This window comes from Pleurodeles waltl, chromosome 1_2 (genome assembly GCF_031143425.1).
Source record: "Pleurodeles waltl isolate 20211129_DDA chromosome 1_2, aPleWal1.hap1.20221129, whole genome shotgun sequence".
Classification (NCBI taxonomy): Eukaryota; Metazoa; Chordata; class Amphibia; order Caudata; family Salamandridae; genus Pleurodeles; species Pleurodeles waltl.
The window spans coordinates 890,388,199-890,406,810 of record NC_090437.1 but is presented as its reverse complement, the minus strand read 5'-3'; the positions used below and the strand labels follow the sequence as shown (position 1 = coordinate 890,406,810).

At 45.0% G+C, this 18,612-nt stretch overlaps 1 protein-coding gene across 31 annotated transcripts in view; it reads left to right on the top strand.

Annotated features, from left to right (window-relative positions):
• SORBS2 (sorbin and SH3 domain containing 2) overlaps positions 1-18,612 on the top strand; it is a 673,099-nt gene that overhangs the window by 535,537 nt on the left and 118,950 nt on the right. For all 31 annotated transcript variants that reach the window (XM_069200010.1, XM_069199993.1, XM_069199974.1 and 28 more), the window contains 3 exons: positions 1,986-2,032; positions 5,726-5,840; positions 5,939-6,064. In XM_069200010.1, coding sequence (XP_069056111.1) covers positions 1,986-2,032; positions 5,726-5,840; positions 5,939-6,064 — 288 coding nt within the window. The remainder of the gene's footprint in view (positions 1-1,985; positions 2,033-5,725; positions 5,841-5,938; positions 6,065-18,612) is intronic.

The following is an 18,612-nucleotide window of genomic DNA, read 5'->3' as shown; positions in this document are numbered from 1 at the left end:
CTGAAGTAAGGGTGCTTAGGATGTTGGGCGCCAGAGGATTGCAGTGTGACACATGGGGAAGGCAATGAGTGCTGTTCACTAGGAGAACACAGGTTGATGTGTTTCTTGGGAGCATTGGGTGAGGAACCTCTAGAAGCACAAGGTGATGTGCTTCGTGTGAGCAGTAGGTCCTGTGCATCAAGATGTTGCGGGTGACAGTCGTTTCTGGGCATCAAAGGTGCACTGGATATTGCACATGTAAGGATCAGTGGGTATTTTGCAGAAGGGAAATCTTGTCCCTTGCTAGTAATTTTGAGGGATTACTTGCCATGTAGACGTTTCCACAATTAAAGTTTCAGTATACCTATTTCTCGTGGTACCCTACTTCCCCACAGAACAGTAGTATTTCAGTTATGAAGATGTGTTTCTAATAATGTCTCCCATTGTTTACAACTCTACTGAGCCGCGCTGTAGGCAGAACACTATAGAGGAAAGGTATCTGCAGGGGGATATCAACATTCTCTGACCATAGAGAAAAGCTGGGAGTCAAAGATCCCTCCACCCTTCGAGAAGACGGGGCAAAAAAAATAACAGCTGCAGGGCCACTTTAATGCTAACAATTCATCAGCAAGGCGAGGTGTATTTCTAGTTTAGCCCTTGTCCCAGGCCAAGTAGGGGGTGTCCCAGGGTGCAGGGTCTCTCCTTCACCAGTTGGTCAGGGACAGAGAGCATAAGTGGACAAGAGCAAGGTGCATTCACTTGTGCATAATACAGCATCAGCTCTGCTTCTGTGCTTTTTTTTCCTCCCAACTTTAATGGTTATTAGAAGAACTGGTGTAACTAACATGTTCCTCTAGCCTCATGAAAAGAACATATTACACAATGTAGATTATTTGTCACTGGCCTAGCATGTGTTTTATGGGAGGGGATGGGTTGAACATCTGATTTGTGTTGTTTTCCCTGTTCTTGTTTATGAACAATATTTGTGATCAAATGCCATAAAAATATAATATCTACCTGCTGAAAATGTTTTAGAGGGATCTTAATCAATCACCTTCTGTGATGATAGCAAACATTTGGAAAGCTCAGCAAGTAACCATGCTTCTTTGTATATTTTTCAAATGTTCCGAGTATTAGCAGTCATCTAATATATCCATGCACAGAAGACATGAATACTCAGAGAACACCTAGTTTAATAGCTTTAACCTAAACATTTCTGAATGAAATTGCCTCCTGAGTTTGGCGTATTTTCTTTCTGCCATTTTTAGGTCTCACCTATTGGGTATGCAGAAGCCTATTGTGGACTCTGTCAAAAATGTACAGTGGGCTTTACCCTAATCCATTGCTTGCCTTTGGTTGCCTTAGTTGTCATTCTTATTTACTTGTTTTTAATTCACACGTTTTTCTTGTTCATCATGTGCTTGCCCCTCCCCTTCTTCTGTTTGTCCCTCTCCTGGAGCATAGCCTCTTTGCCATCCTACCAAGCCATTCAGTCTTTTTTGACTGAATGGCTTGTTAAGAAATTAGTATGTTAAAATTCCCAACCTAATGTTGTTAAAAAAATAAATGTTAATAATAACAAAATACACCAAATCGAAAACAATTAGGATTTAGGGATCAGGGGGTATTCAAATAAGATTACATTGAAGTTATGTACAACAGTCCTCCGTCTATTCCCAGGAAGATTGGAATTCTCCAACAGACAACCTTTCTGATGTGTTCTTCGTTTCAAAAAGCCCTGTGATTTGAGAGTGGGGGGAGACGTGCTTCATAAGCTGACCCAGAATTAACCAAACATTCCACAGACTGCAGCTGAAGCACTGAGTTGGTACAAGATTTTGTGAGATTCTGTGAGTCCCACTTGTAGGAAGTGGAATTATCCAACTGTAAACTTTGTTTTATTTGTTTAATCCTATTGTCATATAAATGCACATATCTATGGCCTAGCAACGATTTCATTAATCTAGGTTAGTTGTTAATGTCGTTTCCTTTTGTCTCTTTTTTAGAAGCAGACAGCCAAAGCGGTGTATGATTTCAAGGCTCAGACTGCAAAGTAAGTCATGATTTTATGTTATGCATATCAGATGCCCTCTGGCAGAGACAACACTCCAGTGTCACACCAGATCTTTCAAGCAGTAATTCTATGAAATAGGGTCATCACCAGTGCTTTAAATGAAAAAATAGAAGTGCAGGTACTCTCTATCAGAGTACCTGCTGGTTTCTGAGAAGTGCCGGTACTCTCCAATTAAAAGTATTACGTTTTTCTTGAGATGTGCCGGTACTCTCCCTCTCAAAATAAAAAAGTGCCGGTACTCAGTACCGGACAGTACCGGCCCATTTAAAGCACTGGTCATCACCATAACTAGGCTGATACTGTCATGGGACAGGCTTCCCTTTTTTAAGATGACACTTATTACATTATTACCATATTGCCTGTACTATGTATGAGATTTAGTGAGGGGTTCAGGGCCGGATTTGCTCCACTACGAGGCAAGATGAATGCTGGCGAGTCGTGGTTCTATCACAAGACTTATTCATTCTGCGGGCCTTGGTGTCTGCCTCGTGGGTCCCAGATGTCTTCAGTGGGTGAGGCAGAGGGCAGCACTTTCCCACACCATTCAGAACCAGGCAATGAATGGATTAGATAAATGATGCACTGACTTTACTAATGATGATTGCTGCTACATATTTATCAACTGGTTTGGTAGATTATTAAGTCGGCAAGTGTTTACATTACATGTTTATATGTATTGTGTGTATGATTTGCAGGCATTATCTGTAACAGTATTCCATAGTATATAATGGACTGCTGAAGTAGGTACACATAAGTCTTCTTTCTGGGTTTGCAAGTATTTATATCGCACCTACAGTGGAATGACATGCACAATAGCTTTCTACAGATTTACATCCACTGATAGCATGCTGTTACAAGAACTCTCCCAGCTCTAGCCCTAAACCCTGCATGACTAATTGACCTTGACCATAACTTTCACTTTTTCCCTCCCATGTTTAATTTTGAATGCCCACCCCTTCCATTCTACCTTCTGCATGCCTCTTGTATGTATAAACTACTCTAAATCGCATGCCTATCTTAATCTCTCTTCCTTTGGAACCATATCCCTGTAACCTAACAGTATATTCATTTGATCAACCATTTGCTTCCCACATAACCTGCTGTAATGATCACACTGAAGTCATAAATGTATCACAAAGAAACTGCAGCAAATGCATGGAATGTTTTTTGAGCACAAGACTAATCCCAGTAACCAATGGATAGACCACCAACTTTGGACTTCTAGGTAGCGTGCTAATCAATCAATAAATCAAAAAAATGTATAGAGCGTGCTACTCACCGTGAGGGTCTCAAGGCGCTAGTGGGGGGGGGGGGGTGAGGAGGGGGTTACTGTTCGAACAGCCATGTCTTGAGGTTTTTTCTGAAGAGTAGGAGGTCTTTGGTTTTGCAGAGGTTGGTGGGGAGGGAGTTCCAGGTTATGGGGGCGAGGTAAGAGAAGGCCCTGCCTCCTGTGGTGGTTCGTTGGATGCAGGGGACTGTAGCTAGTGCGAGGTCGGCTGATCGGAGGTTGCGGGTGGGAGTGTGGAAGTTCACTCTTTCGTTGAGGTAGGTTGTGCCGGTGTTGTGGAGGGATTTGTGTGCGTGGATGAGGATGTTGAAAGTGAGTCTCTTGTCTATGGGGAGCCAGTGAAGGGATTTGAGGTGTGGTGAGATTAGTTCGTGGCGGGGGAGGCCAAGGACGAGGCGTGCAGCTGTGTTCTGGATTTTCTGGAGTTTGCATTTGAGTTTGAGTGTGGTGCCGGCGTAGAGGGCGTTACCGTAGTCTAGTCTGCTGCTGATGAGCGCATGGTTGACTGTCTTCCTGGTCCCTGGGGGAATCCATTTGAAGGATTTTTTCAGAGTGCGGAGTGTGTGGAAGCAGGAGGATGTTAGTGCATTGATTTGCTGTGTCATGGAGAGGGAGGGGTCCAGGATTATGCCGAGGTTGCGTGCGTGGTTTGCGGGGGTGGGTGCGGGGCCTAGGGCGGTGGGCCACCAGGAGTCGTTCCATATGATTTTGTTGGGGCCGAAGATGATGATCTCGGTTTTGTTGGAGTTAAGCTTGAGGTGGTTAGTTGTCATCCAGTTGGTGGTGTCGAGGAGAGCAGCGTGTAGGTTGGTTTTGGCGGTGGTGGGGTTGCGGGTGAGGGAGAGGATGAGTTGGGTGTTGTCTGCGTAGGAGAGGATAGTGATTCCGTGTGGTTGGAGGATGTTGGCTAGGGGGATCATGTAAATGTTGAAGAGTGTGGGGCTGAGGGAGGACCCTTGGGGGACTCCGCAGGTGATTTTGGTAGCGGTGGAGTGGAAAGGTGGAAGGCGGACTCTTTGGGTTCGGTCGGTGAGGAAGGAGGTGAGCCAGTTTAAGGCTCTGTGGCGAATTCCTGTGCTGTGAAGGCGTGTGTGGTGACAGACGGTGTCAAAGGCTGCGGAGAGGTCTAGGAGGATGAGTGCAACGGTCTCGCCTTTGTCGACTTTGGTCCTGATGTCGTCAGTGCGTGCAATGAGGGCAGTTTCCGTGCTGTGGTTCTTGCGGAACCCAGATTGTGAGGGGTCAAGACTGTTGTTTTCTTCGAGAAAGTGGGATAGGCGGGCGTTGACTAGTTTCTCGGCAACCTTGGTGGGGAAAGGGAGGAGGGAGATGAGGCGATAGTTGGAGAGGACCACCGGGTCGGCTTTGTTTTTCTTTAGGAGAGCAGTGATTTCTGTGTGCTTCCAGGGGTCTGGGTAGGTGGCAGAGTCGAAAGAGGAGTTGATTATGTCGCGGAGTATGGGGGCGATGGTTGGGCTGGCTTTGTTGTAGATGCGATGAGGACAGGGGTCGGAGGGGGATCCGGAGTGGATGGAATTCACGTTTGTTTTGGTTTCTTCGTGTGTGGTGGGGTCCCAGGTGGTAAGTGTGGTGGGGGGTCATGAGTGGGGGTTGAGTTGGGTGAGTGAGGGGTGTGTGTGGTATGAAGCTGTTGTGGATGTCCAGGATTTTGTGGTGGAAGTGGTTAGAGAGGGCGTCACATAGGGGCTGTGTGTGTGTGGGCTCTATGATGCTGGCTTTGGGTTTGTCTATCTCTTTAATGATGGTGAAGAGTTCTTTGCTGTTTTGGGAGTTGTTGTCAAGGCGTGTCTTGTAGTGATCTCTTTTGGTGGTGCGTATGAGTTGGAGATTGATGATGGGTGCGAATGGCAGTTTTGAGGGTGGAGAAGTTGGTTGTAGAGGGTTCTTGTCGCCATATTTTCTCCGCTTGCAGTGCTACTCACTGTAAAGTGCTTCAGTGCCTCATCCGGTATAGTAAGCTTTATAGGAATACATTTGCAGTTTCAGTACAATACAACAGTTGAGGCACAGTTCATGTTAGCAAGATCTGCACCCTTGTATGGTCCTTGTGTCTCAACAATGGTTCCATTGTGTAGCTAACGTGTCTCAAAAGATGTGAAAAGGAGATAGGTCTGAAATGTTGGTCTAACTAGTAGAAACTGTAAGGCTACATTACTGTTATGAGCATGAGGGGGCATTCTTAGAATGGAGCAGAAGCTAATTCTTGAGTCAAATTGAGACTGTTACTACTGCTATGTGTCTGTGCTCAATTAAAAGAGGGTATTCGAGACAGAGAAATGTGACAGTGCCATTTGTTTTTGTGATTAAAGCGGAAACTTCTGTCTGCTTGATAACTCAGCTAATCACTAAACATGATTTTGCAGGGAAATATCTTTCAAGAAAGGAGACACAATCAACATTCTCCGACAAATTGATCGAAATTGGTATGAGGGAGAACACCAAGGCAAAGTTGGAATATTTCCAATGTCCTACGTTGAAGTATGTTATTCTTTTGGTTTCTTTAGTCTGTTTCTTGCACCTTTGCTTCTACAGTGAGTTCATGGCAGACAAGGTTTACAGATCTGCTTTTCCCACAGAAGCTGACTCCTGAAAAAACGCAACCAGCGAGGCCTCCTCCACCAGCACAAGTTCAGGAAATTGGAAAAGCTGTAGCCAAATATAACTTCACTGCAGACACAAATGTGGAGCTATCTTTGAGAAAGGTAACCACAGTAGCATATTATTATTATTTTTTTTTTTAATTTATCATGATATTAGAATAGTGGGCCTTGCTTCCTGACAGTTAAGACACCTGAAGCCCAACATAGACGTCCAATAGCAATATTAGAAATAACACAACAGAATCGCCTGTTTCTGTGGGAGAAACAATAAAAGTACAATAAAACAGCTAAAGGCAGATGTTAAAATTGAATTGGTCAGTTGGAAAGGAGAAAAAAGTCTAAGCAGTGTACCAAAGTTGAAGTGGTGTACTGATAGAAGAAAATAAAAAGCTGAAAGCCATTTAAAGGAAATTGTTTTTTAATTAAACTGTAGGACAGAAATATGTGTTCTATTCTAAAAGATATCATTTAAATGATCAAAACTTAGTGAAAGAAGCCCGTTTCTTTCCACATTAAAAGGCCAAAGTTTGCCAGTAAGGTACCAACTACTGATTGATAGCGTTCAAAAGGGAAGTGGATACTGTGCTCTCTAAAGGGGTGCAGAAGAATAGTGAAGAGGTCACATGTGCAATAATGACTCACAAGATCCAGCTGTTCTACCCTTTTAGTCTCAAAAGAAGTTATTTGCTCTCACCACCTTCTTAAGCACTTCGCTGCCAGGCCTTTTCCCCCTCAGGTGAGAAGCCTTTTTTTGGCTATTTGGGTCCGTTCGCGCTTAGGCCCTCATAACTTTTTGTCCACATAAGCGACCCATGCCAAATTTACGTCCTTTTTTCCAATGTCCTAGGGATCCTGGAGGTACCCAGACTTTGTGGGTTCCCCTGAAGGAGACCAAGAAATTATCCAAAATACAGCAAAAATGTCGTTTTTTTCAACAAAATGAGCAAAAAGGGCTGCAGAAGAAGGCTTGTGTTTTTCTCCCTGAAAATGGCATCAACAAAAGGTTTGCGGTGCTAAAATCAGCAGCTTCCCAGCTTTCAGGAATAGGCAGATTTGAATCAGAAAACCCAATTTTTCAACACAATTTTGGCATTTTACTGGGACAAACCCCATTTTTACTATTTTTTGTGCTTTCAGCCTCTTTCCAGTTAGTGACAGAAATGGGTATGAAACCAATGCTGGATCCCAGGTAGCTAAACATTACTGAAAAGTAAACAAAATTCTGAATTTAGCAAGGGGTGATTTGTGTAGCTCCTGCAAGGTTTTCCTACAGAAAATAACAGCTGAAATAAATAAATATTGACATTGAGGTGAAAAAAACAGCAATTTTTCTCAACGTTTTACTCTTTAACTTTTTCCTGCGATGTCAGATTTTTAAAGCAATATACCGTTACGTCTGCTGGACTCTTCTGGTTCCGGGGATATATAGGACTTCTAGGTTCATCAGGAACCCTAGGTACCCAGAGCCAATAAATGAGCTGTACCTTGCAATGGGTTTTCATTCTGTACCGGGTATACAGCAATTCATTTGCTGAAATATAAAGAGTGAAAAATAGGTATTAAGAAAACCTTTGATTTTTCAAAATGGGCACAAGATAAGGTGTTGAGAAGCAGTGGTTATTTGCAGATCTCTGAATTCCGAGGTGCCCATACTAGCATGTGAATTACAGGGCATTTCTCAAATAGACGTCTTTTTTACACACTGTCTTATATTTGGAAGGAAAAAATGTAGAGAAAGACAAGGGGCAATAACATTTGTTTTGCTAATCTGTGTTCCCCCAAGTCTCTCAATAAAAATGGTACCTCACTTGGGTGAGTAGGCCCAATGCTCGTGACAGGAGCATGGACATATCACATTTTTATATTGAAATCTGACGTGTTTTTTGCAAAGTGCCTAGCTGTAGATTTTAGCCTCTAGTTCAGCTGGCACCTAAGGACACCAACCAAGCCTCTGCATTTCTGACAGGAAATGCCCCAAAACACAATGTGGACACATCACATTTTCTCAAAGGAAACAGACCTTTTTTTTGCAAAGTACCTAACTGTGGATTTTGGCCTCCAGCTCAGCCGGTACCCAGGGAAACCTACCAAACCTGTGCATTTTGGAAAACTAGACACCTAGGGGTATCCAAGATGGGGCGACTTGTGGGGCTCTCACCAGGTTCTGTTACCCAGAATCCTTTGCAAACCTCAAAATATGGCCCAAAAACACTTTTTCCTCACATTTCGGTGACAGAAAGTTTTGGAATATGAGAGGAGCCACAAATTTCCTTCTACCCAGTGTTCCCCCAAGACTCCTGATAAAAATTGTACCTCACATGTGTGGGTAGGCCTAGTGCCCGCGAAAGGAAATGCCCCAAAATTCTATCTGGACACATCAAAATTATCAAATACAAAACAACCTTTTTTTGTTTTGTGGGGAGGGGGGGAACACCTGCGTTTTTGGGGTCCTGGGCTCAGCAGCCATATAGGGAAACCTACCAAACCCAAACATTTCTGAAAACTAGACACCTGAGGGAATCCAGGAAAGTGTGACTTGCATGGATCCCCCAATGTTCTTACCTGGAATCTTCAACAAACCTCAAATTTAGCTAAAAAAATCATATTTTCCCACATTTCTGTGTGGGATCACTGCACCGGGACAAATTTCCTACCACCCAAGGTTCCCCTCAGTCTCCCGGTAAAAATTATACCTCACTTGTGTAGGTGGGCCAAGTGCTTGTGACAGGGAAGAGCCAAAAACTTGTTGAAATTGAGGGGGAGCCAAAGCAGGTCCAAAAGGGCAGTTTGAAAAAAACCATCTTTAGACTGACAAGTGGGGGAGAATTAGTATCTGTATGGATGAGACAATGCTGGGTGGTAGGAATTTTGTGAATTCCTGCAGATTCCGGAAGGTTCCATCACAAAAATTTGCAAAAAATGTGTGATTTCCAGCAAAGTTGGAGGTTTGCAGGGCATTGTGGGTAAGAAAATGGTGCGGGGTACATGTGAAGCACACCATCCTGGACTCACGCAGATGTTTAGTTTTCAGATGTGTCTAGGTCTTTTGGATTTTTATGCATGGCAGCGTCCCAAAGTCCAAAAAGTGCAGCCCTCACCATTCCAAGTGGGATGATTTTGAGAGTTAGCCAAGCTCTCATGGCCCAAATTTAGAACCAAAACCCAAAATAATCAAATGCCCTCTTGCTTGCCGTGGGATAAGATGTTTTAGTGTGTGGGGTGAGAGCTGAAAGACAGTTACCCCTTTCAGTTGGAGTGGGGGCATACCCATGCCCATACTGGTTGGTAGCTACCACCACACTAATATTATTTTTTTGATTCCCTGGCATCTAGTAGACTTTCTGCCATCCCAGGTGTGGATCGGGGGATATTGCTCCATCTGCCAACTGGTGGGCAGAACAATTTTGGCCCCATTTATTTGGGGTGGGGGTATGGCCATAGCCCCACCCTCTTATTTTGAAGAAAATAAATCTTCTCTGGTCTCTGGTGGGCTTTCTGCCCCCCTTGGGGGCAGACGGGCCTTCCAAAAATAGGCCGATCTGCCCCCAAGGGGGGCACATATGGCCAACAGTAATGTGCCCCGATGAGAAGCGACCCTTGGCTAAGGGGCTGCCCCACCAAACAAAACACACACATACACACACATGTCAATCCCTGGTGCCTAAGTGGTTTCTGCCCCCGGGGGCTGATCGGCCTAATAGAAATAGACCGATCTGCCCCCAGGGGGGCAGAAATGGCCTAAAAACAATTTGTTCTCCGGAGAGTGAACCTTGCCTAAGGGGTCGCTCCCCTTATCAAAATAAATAAAAATAAAAAATCCCTGGTGTCTAGTGGCTTCTCTCCCCCATGGGGGCAATTCAGCCTAATTAATATAGGCCGATCTGCCCCCGGGGGGGGAGGGGGGGGAAAGAAAAGGCCTAATAAAAAAATTGCCCCCGGGTAGCGAACCTTATCTAAGAGGTCGCCCCCCTTATCTATATAAATCTTTTTTTTTAAATCCCTTGTGTCTAGTGGCTTCTGCCCCCAGGGGGGACTGAAAAGGCATGATAAACAAATTGCCCCCCGGGGAGCGACCATTGCCTAATAAGTCCCCACCCTATCAATGTAAATAAAAAAAAGAAAAATCCCTCGTGCCTATTGGCTTCTGCCCCCCTTGGGGGTAGATTGGCCTAATTAATATAGGCAGATCTGCCCCCAGTGGGGGGAGGAAAGTCCTAATAAAAAATTCCCTACCCCCCAACCCCCCGGGTAGCGACCCTTGCCTAAGGGGTCGTCCCCCTTATCAATATAAATAATAAAAAAAAAAAATCCCTGGTGTCTAGTGGCTTCTCTGTCTTATTAATATAGGCCGATCCGCCCCCGGGGAGGGCAGAAAAGGCCTAATAAAAAAAATTACCCTCCTGGAAGCGCCCCTTATCAATATAGAAAAAAATAAAACCCTTGTGTCTAATGGCTTCTGCCCCTCCTGGGGGCAGATTGGCCTAATTAATATAGGCCGATCTGCCCCAGGGGGGCTAGAAATGGCCTTAGATTAAATGCCCACCCTTGGGGAGCGACCCTTGCCCAAGGCGACTCTCCCCGTCTTTGTTTACACAAAGTAAACAAAATCCCTGGTGTCTAATGGGCATCCCTGCAACACGATCGCTATGCAATCGTTCTGCAGGAATGCACAGAGAGACATGAAAAGGGAATAAAAGCCTTTCCTTCCCTTTTCATGCCTCTCTGCCTCCTCTGCCTCCCGTACCGAGGAGAAACTAATCAGTGTCTTCTCGGGTCGTGCTGGAATCATTGCTTTCAGCGCGACAGGAGTTGACTTCTGATGAGGTCAGTGTGCGTTGGCGCGCTGACGTCATCAAACGTCACTGGGGGGGGTGGTGGCGATTGGGAAAGAGATTCCCCTTCCAGCCCTGCCCTGGGGGGGATGGGAGGGAGGCCCTCGGGGGGAGAGCCAGTGCTTCCCCCGAGGGCCTATACTAGAGTGTAGTGGTTACGTCCGTGGCGCTGAGGCGCCACGCCACCGGATGTAACTACTACGTCCGTGGCGGGGAAAGGGTTAAAGATCATTCAGACATTGTAGGATTGTAGACACCTCTTCCGAATATTGGCTGAATTTCGTAAAAATATCAAAGTAGTGGTCACGATTTATGCATGGGTCATATTGGTGCACAGAGTACAAAACCTCTGTTCATTTGTCCAGGTGGTAAAAGAGGCCCCTGAGGGTAAAGAATTTGTGGACTGCTGGCACAAACCCTGTCACCCAGCATAAAGGAGACAAGAAGACTGGTGTGATTTTCCTGGTCCTCTCATACACACACTTGGATCAGTGTCATAGAGACATGTATGTGTCTCACCTAAACCTTCCTGCCAAGACAAAGCCAGCAAAAATCTAGTTTCATCTTGGATATTTTTTTGGCCTCATTCAACAATTTCTGTACTTCCCTGTGAGATGCCGCCACTCAGGGAGTCAACAGGCTTAAATCATTTGCAAGTTGACAGGACCTCAGCAGTGTTATCCACCAGCCACAGTTACTGCTAAAACATAAAGGTCCTATCTGTACCCACCATTCTATAGTAGGTTGCAGTTTGACATCAGCAGGACACTTACATTTGTAATATAGTTTAACTACCTCATTTCTAAAATGAGAACAGTAATAACTGCCTTATAACTCAATAACCTTTGGTTTTCTGTGAACGAGGGGCAGCCAAACCATAATTTAACCCATGTTGTTTACCATACACCGTCTTTCTGCATCTGAAAATACCTCTTAAATTAATCACTGTGATTTATAACCTGAGGATTCAATAGTTGGCTTCGTTGTCTGACTTTTTTCAGCTATGTGCCATTTCAGATCTGAATTACCTTCAATTATATTGTGAAAAAAAATCCAGTGTATGTTATGTTTTGTTTCACACCCTTCTGCGGTTATTCTTGACTCGTGGTATTGTAGTTAGCAATGTATGCATGGACCATTGTAAAATATATGTCGCCTAATATACATGGACCAGAGTATGGTTTGGTTCATGTGATGTCATTAAGGCCCTCATTACAACCCTGGCGGTCGGTGGAATAGTGGCGGTATTACCGCCAACAGGCTGGCGGTACCTGCCTCCACTATTATGACATTGGTGGTTTGGCCAAAGCCAAACTGCCAATCTACCACACCGACCGCCACGTCACTAGGCCACCCATGGCATTATGATCCCGCCCACCACCATGGTTTCAGTGGTTTCGGTACCGCCACTGAAACCATGGCGGTAGGCACTATCAGTGCCAGGGAATTCCTTCCCTGGCACTGATAGGGGTCTCCCCCACCCCATGTCCCCCTCCAGGAATCCTCCCTCACCCTTCCTTTCCCGACCCCCCCGCACATTTACACACATACACGCACATACATACACACCCATACACACATGCATACACACATTCACCCACACATTCATACACACTCACAGCAGCACTCACCAACATACATCCAGGCACACACGCAATCTCACGACACAACATGCACGTACACTCACACCCACTCATGCACACACGCATTACACAAGCATGCACACATTCACACACAGTCACACACACCCCCACTCACGCATACAACACCCCCACCCCCTCTCCTGTCGGAGAACCAGACTTACCTGCTTGCAGGGGGTCCTCCAGCAGGAGACGGGACACAACGCTGCTGCCAGCTGCCACCTTACTATCGTCCGCCGCCGTGACCGTTGACGGAATTCCGCCAGCTTTCTGGTGGTATTCCGTCTACGGTCATAATGCCATGGAGGGTCGGTAGCCACGGCGACGGTATGTTGGCGCCCGTCGCCGTGGCGGTAGGCAGCATTTGCCGCCAATGTCATAATGAGGGCCTAAGTGTGTTTAGTGGAGAGTTGTTAGCGGTCAATTTGACCCAGTTAGGTTGGTGGGGGCACAAGGATGTTTTATGTCTACATGTCAGTTTGTGTCTGACCTATTTTCTGTGTTTCCTTACTCCACCCTAGTGTGCATGTCAGTGTTTCCATGATGTGTGTGTGCATGCATGCTCATGCACGCATATGCTTTGTTATTCCAGTAGACCAATGTCATTGTCTTCAGGTTTCCATCTCTATTCCTCCCTGTCCCCAACTCTGCGCATCACTGTTCCCAGTTGCCAAACTCCCTGTGCCTGTGTATCTGTGTCCTTGTACTGAATTTGTGTGTCTCTGTCCCTGTAATCATATATACCTTTCAAAGTATGTTTACCCTCTGCTCCTTGTGTCTGCCTGTTCCCTGTGGGGCATTGTCCGACGGTCTGTCTCCTTGTACTGATGCCATTGTTTCTGCGTTTTGCGTTTAGGGTCTCCCTGTGCCAATTGCCATGTTTCCCTGCCCCAGAAACTTTGTGGATGTCTCACTATTCTTTGTCTACCTCTGTGTGTATTCGTCTCAGACTCTGTGTCACCCAGTTCCGGTGTCTTAGACTTTTGGATCCAGTGTCCTAACTCCCCCGTTCTAGTTTCGGTATGTCCCTTTCTCTTTGTCTATAGGTGTCAGTGTTTCACTTTCCATGTTCTGGTGTTTGTCTTTCTTTGATGGGATATTGTGTTTCCCTCTGCCAGTGTCCATGTTTCCCTCTCCTAATGTCTCCCAATATCTGTGTCTGCGATCATGGTCTTTGTGTCAATGTCTACCAGTCCCAGTTTTCATGCCCATGTTTCCCTGTCCATTTTTCATTTTTCGTTTTGTCTCTGTGTTTCAGCATATCTCCATTTTGCTGTTCCAGTTTCTGTGTCTACCAGCTCCTGTCTCCATTTAATTTAGTCTAAAACTCCCTATGATTCAGTCTCCGAACCCATATCTACCTGTCCTAATTGTCTGTATCTCTTTGCCCCAGTATTTATATTTCTCTATCCCAATGTTATGTTTCCCTCCACCAGTGTCTATGTTTGTCTGCCCTAGAATATCCCAGTACCTGCTCTTGTGCCTGTTTACTGGTCTCCGTGTTTGTGTATATCAGCCCCAGTTTTCTTGTTCAGGTAACTTTTGTTCAGTACCGGTACTTGTCTCCCTGTCTGATTGTTTGGTTTTCCGTATGCATTTGTGCATTTTCATCACCCAGTACCTGTGCTTCAGCGGCTGTGTCTACCAGCCCCATATTCTACATCTGTTTCTTTTTGTTTCAGAGCCCATTTACCCATCTCCAAGTTTCTCACATTTAGTGCATTGACCTTACTTGTATACCTGTCAAACAATTTTTATTTAAAGATATACCCCCTTTCAGGCAGCCGGTGCAGAGTACCCACATCTTGAATAATGAGTTTAAAATTAAACCTGTGACTGGTCACCGTACTGCATGTTCGACTACTTTTCCATGCAAGGGTCAACGGGAGAAGGACAGCCAGCACCACTGTCCAATTGTCCACCTGGGAAAGCACCAGGGCCTTGATCACTATTCTGTGCAGACTGTATACCCTGGTGTTGGGTTCTTCTTCTTGCATGTCTCATTTTATGTGGCCATTGTAAAGGAGGGACTATGCATCTTTTCCCATCATTATTCAGATAGCACAATGAAAACAGTATTACATATGTATACAATAATGTATTTATTATGGGGCCTAAGGACTCCAAGATACCCTTCAGCTCAAGACATATAAATGTATCTCAAAAGGTTCATGTTCATAAATATGTTTTTACTTAAGAGTGTTAAATGATCATTGAAGGCTACATTTAAAACCTAACCCCTGATGTTAAGCTGATTATCAAGGTTTTATCCTAGATTCTATCTTCCCATTCAACACCCACATACAAAACAAATCAAAATCTGCCAGAGACCATCCCCATCTAGAAATATAGATATTACCCACAACCAACATTGATTCATAAACATGATCTTCACCCCATTCCATTCAGGCTTGACTGTGTAAATAATATACTTCTGCCTCATCACTGATTCTGCCTGATGCTGCTGAACACCTCATTAGGGAAAACAAGTGTTTGAATTCTTCACTACTTCAAACCCTAATTGTTGCAGCTAAATGTCTCATCTAAGAAAGCCACGTTTTTTAAATATCCACTACTTCTAAGCCTAGTAAAGATGCTGATAAATGCTTCATCACAGTACCCAAGTGTTCAAGGTCTACACTACTACTCTTCTGAACCACCACTGATGGAGCTAAACACCTTATGACAGAAGGCAGGTGTTCAAAAATCTAAACTGATTCTTAACCATCACTAAATGACCAAGTACCCCATCATAGGAGACAAGTGTTCAATGTCTGCACTGCTTGTGAACCACCATTGATACAGCAAAGTGGATTATCGCAGGAACCGTGTTAGAGGTCTCCACTACTTCTGAATCATGTTGATGTGGCTAAACATCTCCTCACAGGAACCAAGTGTTTTAAGTCTGTTCTACTTTAGAGCCACCATTGATGTGGGTACCACCTCATTACAGGAATGAAGTGTTTAAACCAACACGTCTGAACTACCATTGGTGTTACTAAATAATTCTCATTATAAGAGCCAAGTGTTCAAAGTTGACAATATGCCTCAACTACTACTGATACAACTAAGAGCCTCATTGCAGGAGCTGTGTTAGTCTACACTACTTATGAACCACTGTTTGTGTGTCTAAATACTTCATTACAGGAGGAGTGTGTTCCAAGTCTACTCTACTTTTGAACCCCCATTGACATGACTAAACAACTCAATGCAGGAGCCAAGTGTCCCAAGTCTATTCTTTTTTGACCCACCATTGATGCGGCAAACCACCTCATCTAAAGACCCAAGGGTTCAAAACCTACACTGTTTCTAAACCACCATTGATACAACCATGTTCCTCATCTCATGAACTGTACTGTATTCAAAGTCTGCACTGCTTTTTAACCACCATTGGTGTGACTAAACACCTCATCATCTACATCACCTGCACTGTTTCTGAACCATCACTGATGTGACTGAACACCTTATCACGGGAGCCAGGGGTTCAACGCATACACAACTTCTAAAACACAATTGATGTCACTAAACATTTCATCACAGGAGCAAAGTCTACTCTGCTTCTGACCCACTAAATATGCAGTTAAACACCTCCTCACAGGAGCTGAGGCTTAAAAGTCTACACTACTTTTAAAGCTCCATGGATCCCATCACAAGCCACATGTTTGAAGTCTACGTTACTTCAGAACCACCATTGATGTGGCTAAATGCCTCGTAACAGGACCAGACATTCAAAACCTACACTACACATGACCTTACCACTGATGCTACCCAACTCCTCGACACAGGAGCCAAGGGGTCACACCTCATTCATCCCATCTAGTCACAACACATTGGTTCACACTTCCACCAGGAAGTACACTAAAGGCATCCATGACAGTAAGTGGATAAGCTGGTCTTCTCTGCTGGTGTCTTGTTCACCAAAAGGAAATAATCCTTATGCATGAAACCCACGCTCCCCACCACCACAAGGCCTTGTCTGAGTCAGTGACTGGAAATGCTCTCCTCAACTGTACCTCAGTGCAAGACAAACCATGAACTGTCCAAGGCTACACCCCACCCACCCCCCCACCTCCAACTAGGGACGTAGCTATCATTGATCAATGGAGCAGTGGAACCGGGATCAAGAGGACAGAGAGGCCTACTAAATCCTATTATTACCGTATTTTGCATACAGCAGTCAGAGAGCTGACATTTCTTACCTGAGCATGTCCCTTGGCACTCTCTCTTCCACTGCTCCTCATGATCTAAACACCTCCCTCTTTCAGAAGTCTCTTCCTTATGAAGCCAGTCAGATGTGTCTATTTGCCATTGGAACGCAGAGTCCTGGATGTTTAAAAGTTTTCTTTTGCTTTACTTCAAAGCTGCATGTTTGAATTCTAAGGTCTCTCAATGCTCCCCTGAAGCTTCTCTCATGCTATAAAAAGTTCTCCGGAATCTTTTCATCTCAAACCTGCCAAACGCCACATTTAAGGCTAAGATGGCTGAATTGCTGCTGGTACCATTTTAACACAATTGCCCCTCTCTCCTTCCCTCTTGGAAGTTCGTTTGGGTGTTGAAATCATTCTATATTCTTCCGTTTTATGTCAGAACTGTTTTCTGTTATTTCATGGTGCCTAATTTTCTTTCAGTTGCTATTGTTATTTATTTTTTCCAATGGACATTTGAAGTCCATTGACCAATTAATTTGCCTTTCGTTTCTCCCTCCGTGATGACTCACACAGTGAGGCCCCTGTGCCTTCAGTCACAATCCTCTCAATGCATAAGATTCCCTCCCTCAAGCCATACCTCCTGTTCCTTTTTAGGTTGAGCGGGCAAGCGCTCTAACCTGTTGTAATCTACCTGTGTGCTTTTAACCACACCCACTGCGCACCCATCACTATCACTCATTCATAGGCTTGCCTTTCAAAAATCCTTTGTTATCATTGCTAAATGCTTTATGTTTGTCCCTCCTTTGGGCAGTTTGATTACCGCCTTCGACATCGACCCTGTTACATGGATAATTGCATGTTTGCCGATACGTTTGACGTGAGCAAACTTATTTTTCCTTATGTGTCTTTCCTTCACACTCATGGTCATGGTGGCCATAGTGCTTTGAATCGGCTCACTTATGTCAAATGTTTTAGTTTTCATTTTCAACTTAAGTGGCAAGAAAAATCCAGTTAGGAATTTACAACGTTAACAGCTCTAACTCGATCCAACGCGAGACCCATTGCATTACAGATGCTTGTTTGGGCTTCCAATCGAGCAGGCGCAGTGCGCATGCTCCAGCGTTTCTCCGCAGCTCCCGTCACTGCTGCACATTGGCAGTGTAGCTACAGAGGCTGCACATACCTTTAGCTTTACTTCACTTCCATCTGTTTTTTACAACGCATGTGGGCATTGCAGCAGGAGCTGGCAGGTATGTTTTGATCCAGCTTTGGGGTTGTGTCCTGGTTGTCCTGACAACACAGCCTCACCAGTATCTTGGACAGTGCAGCAGGTCTCCCAGGACCAGCACAGTGTGCAACGGCTGCATGGCAGCAGACTTTTCTGGGTGCTGTTTTGTGTCACCTGGCTGGAGGTTTGCTGCTCCTTCCTCCAGCTGGGGTGGTGTGGCCTACTTGCCATGGAAACCAGCCAGAGGTGGTACAGCCTCGCGCCTGACATGGTTTGCGATGAGTCGGGGCTTGTGGGGGAGTGGTTGCACATCTGCTTGTGGTGCGACAGATTGGTATGTGTTGTCTCTTTTTCGTACAGGGGCCTGTGATAGAGGGCAAGTGTGAGGGGTGAGTGGCATTGGTGCTGTCTGCTCCTCTCCCCACCATATTCGCAGTGGCAGAGTTGATTTCTCCTGTTTGGCGGTGTTCTTTCAGGTGCTTTTCTTACCATGTGTCTAGATGGTTGTTGTTGGCTTCTTCCCAAGGCTCAGCATCCACATTGCTGTGCATGCGGGCTGAGGGTGGCTTTCTTACAGTATGCTCATAGCTGTGACCAGACCGTTGAGTTTCTATTGTGTCTGGTTCTGCCTTATTGTTTGGAGTCCCAGTTATCGTAATGCTGCACTTGCTGCCCCACTTATGAGCACAATTGGGTGTTGTTTGATCATATTTACAGTTTGTGCCACTACCAGCACTCCCGCCATGGATGTTTCTTTCATGTTATCGCCTATGAGTTGTTTAACTACTGCATGCCGCAAAGC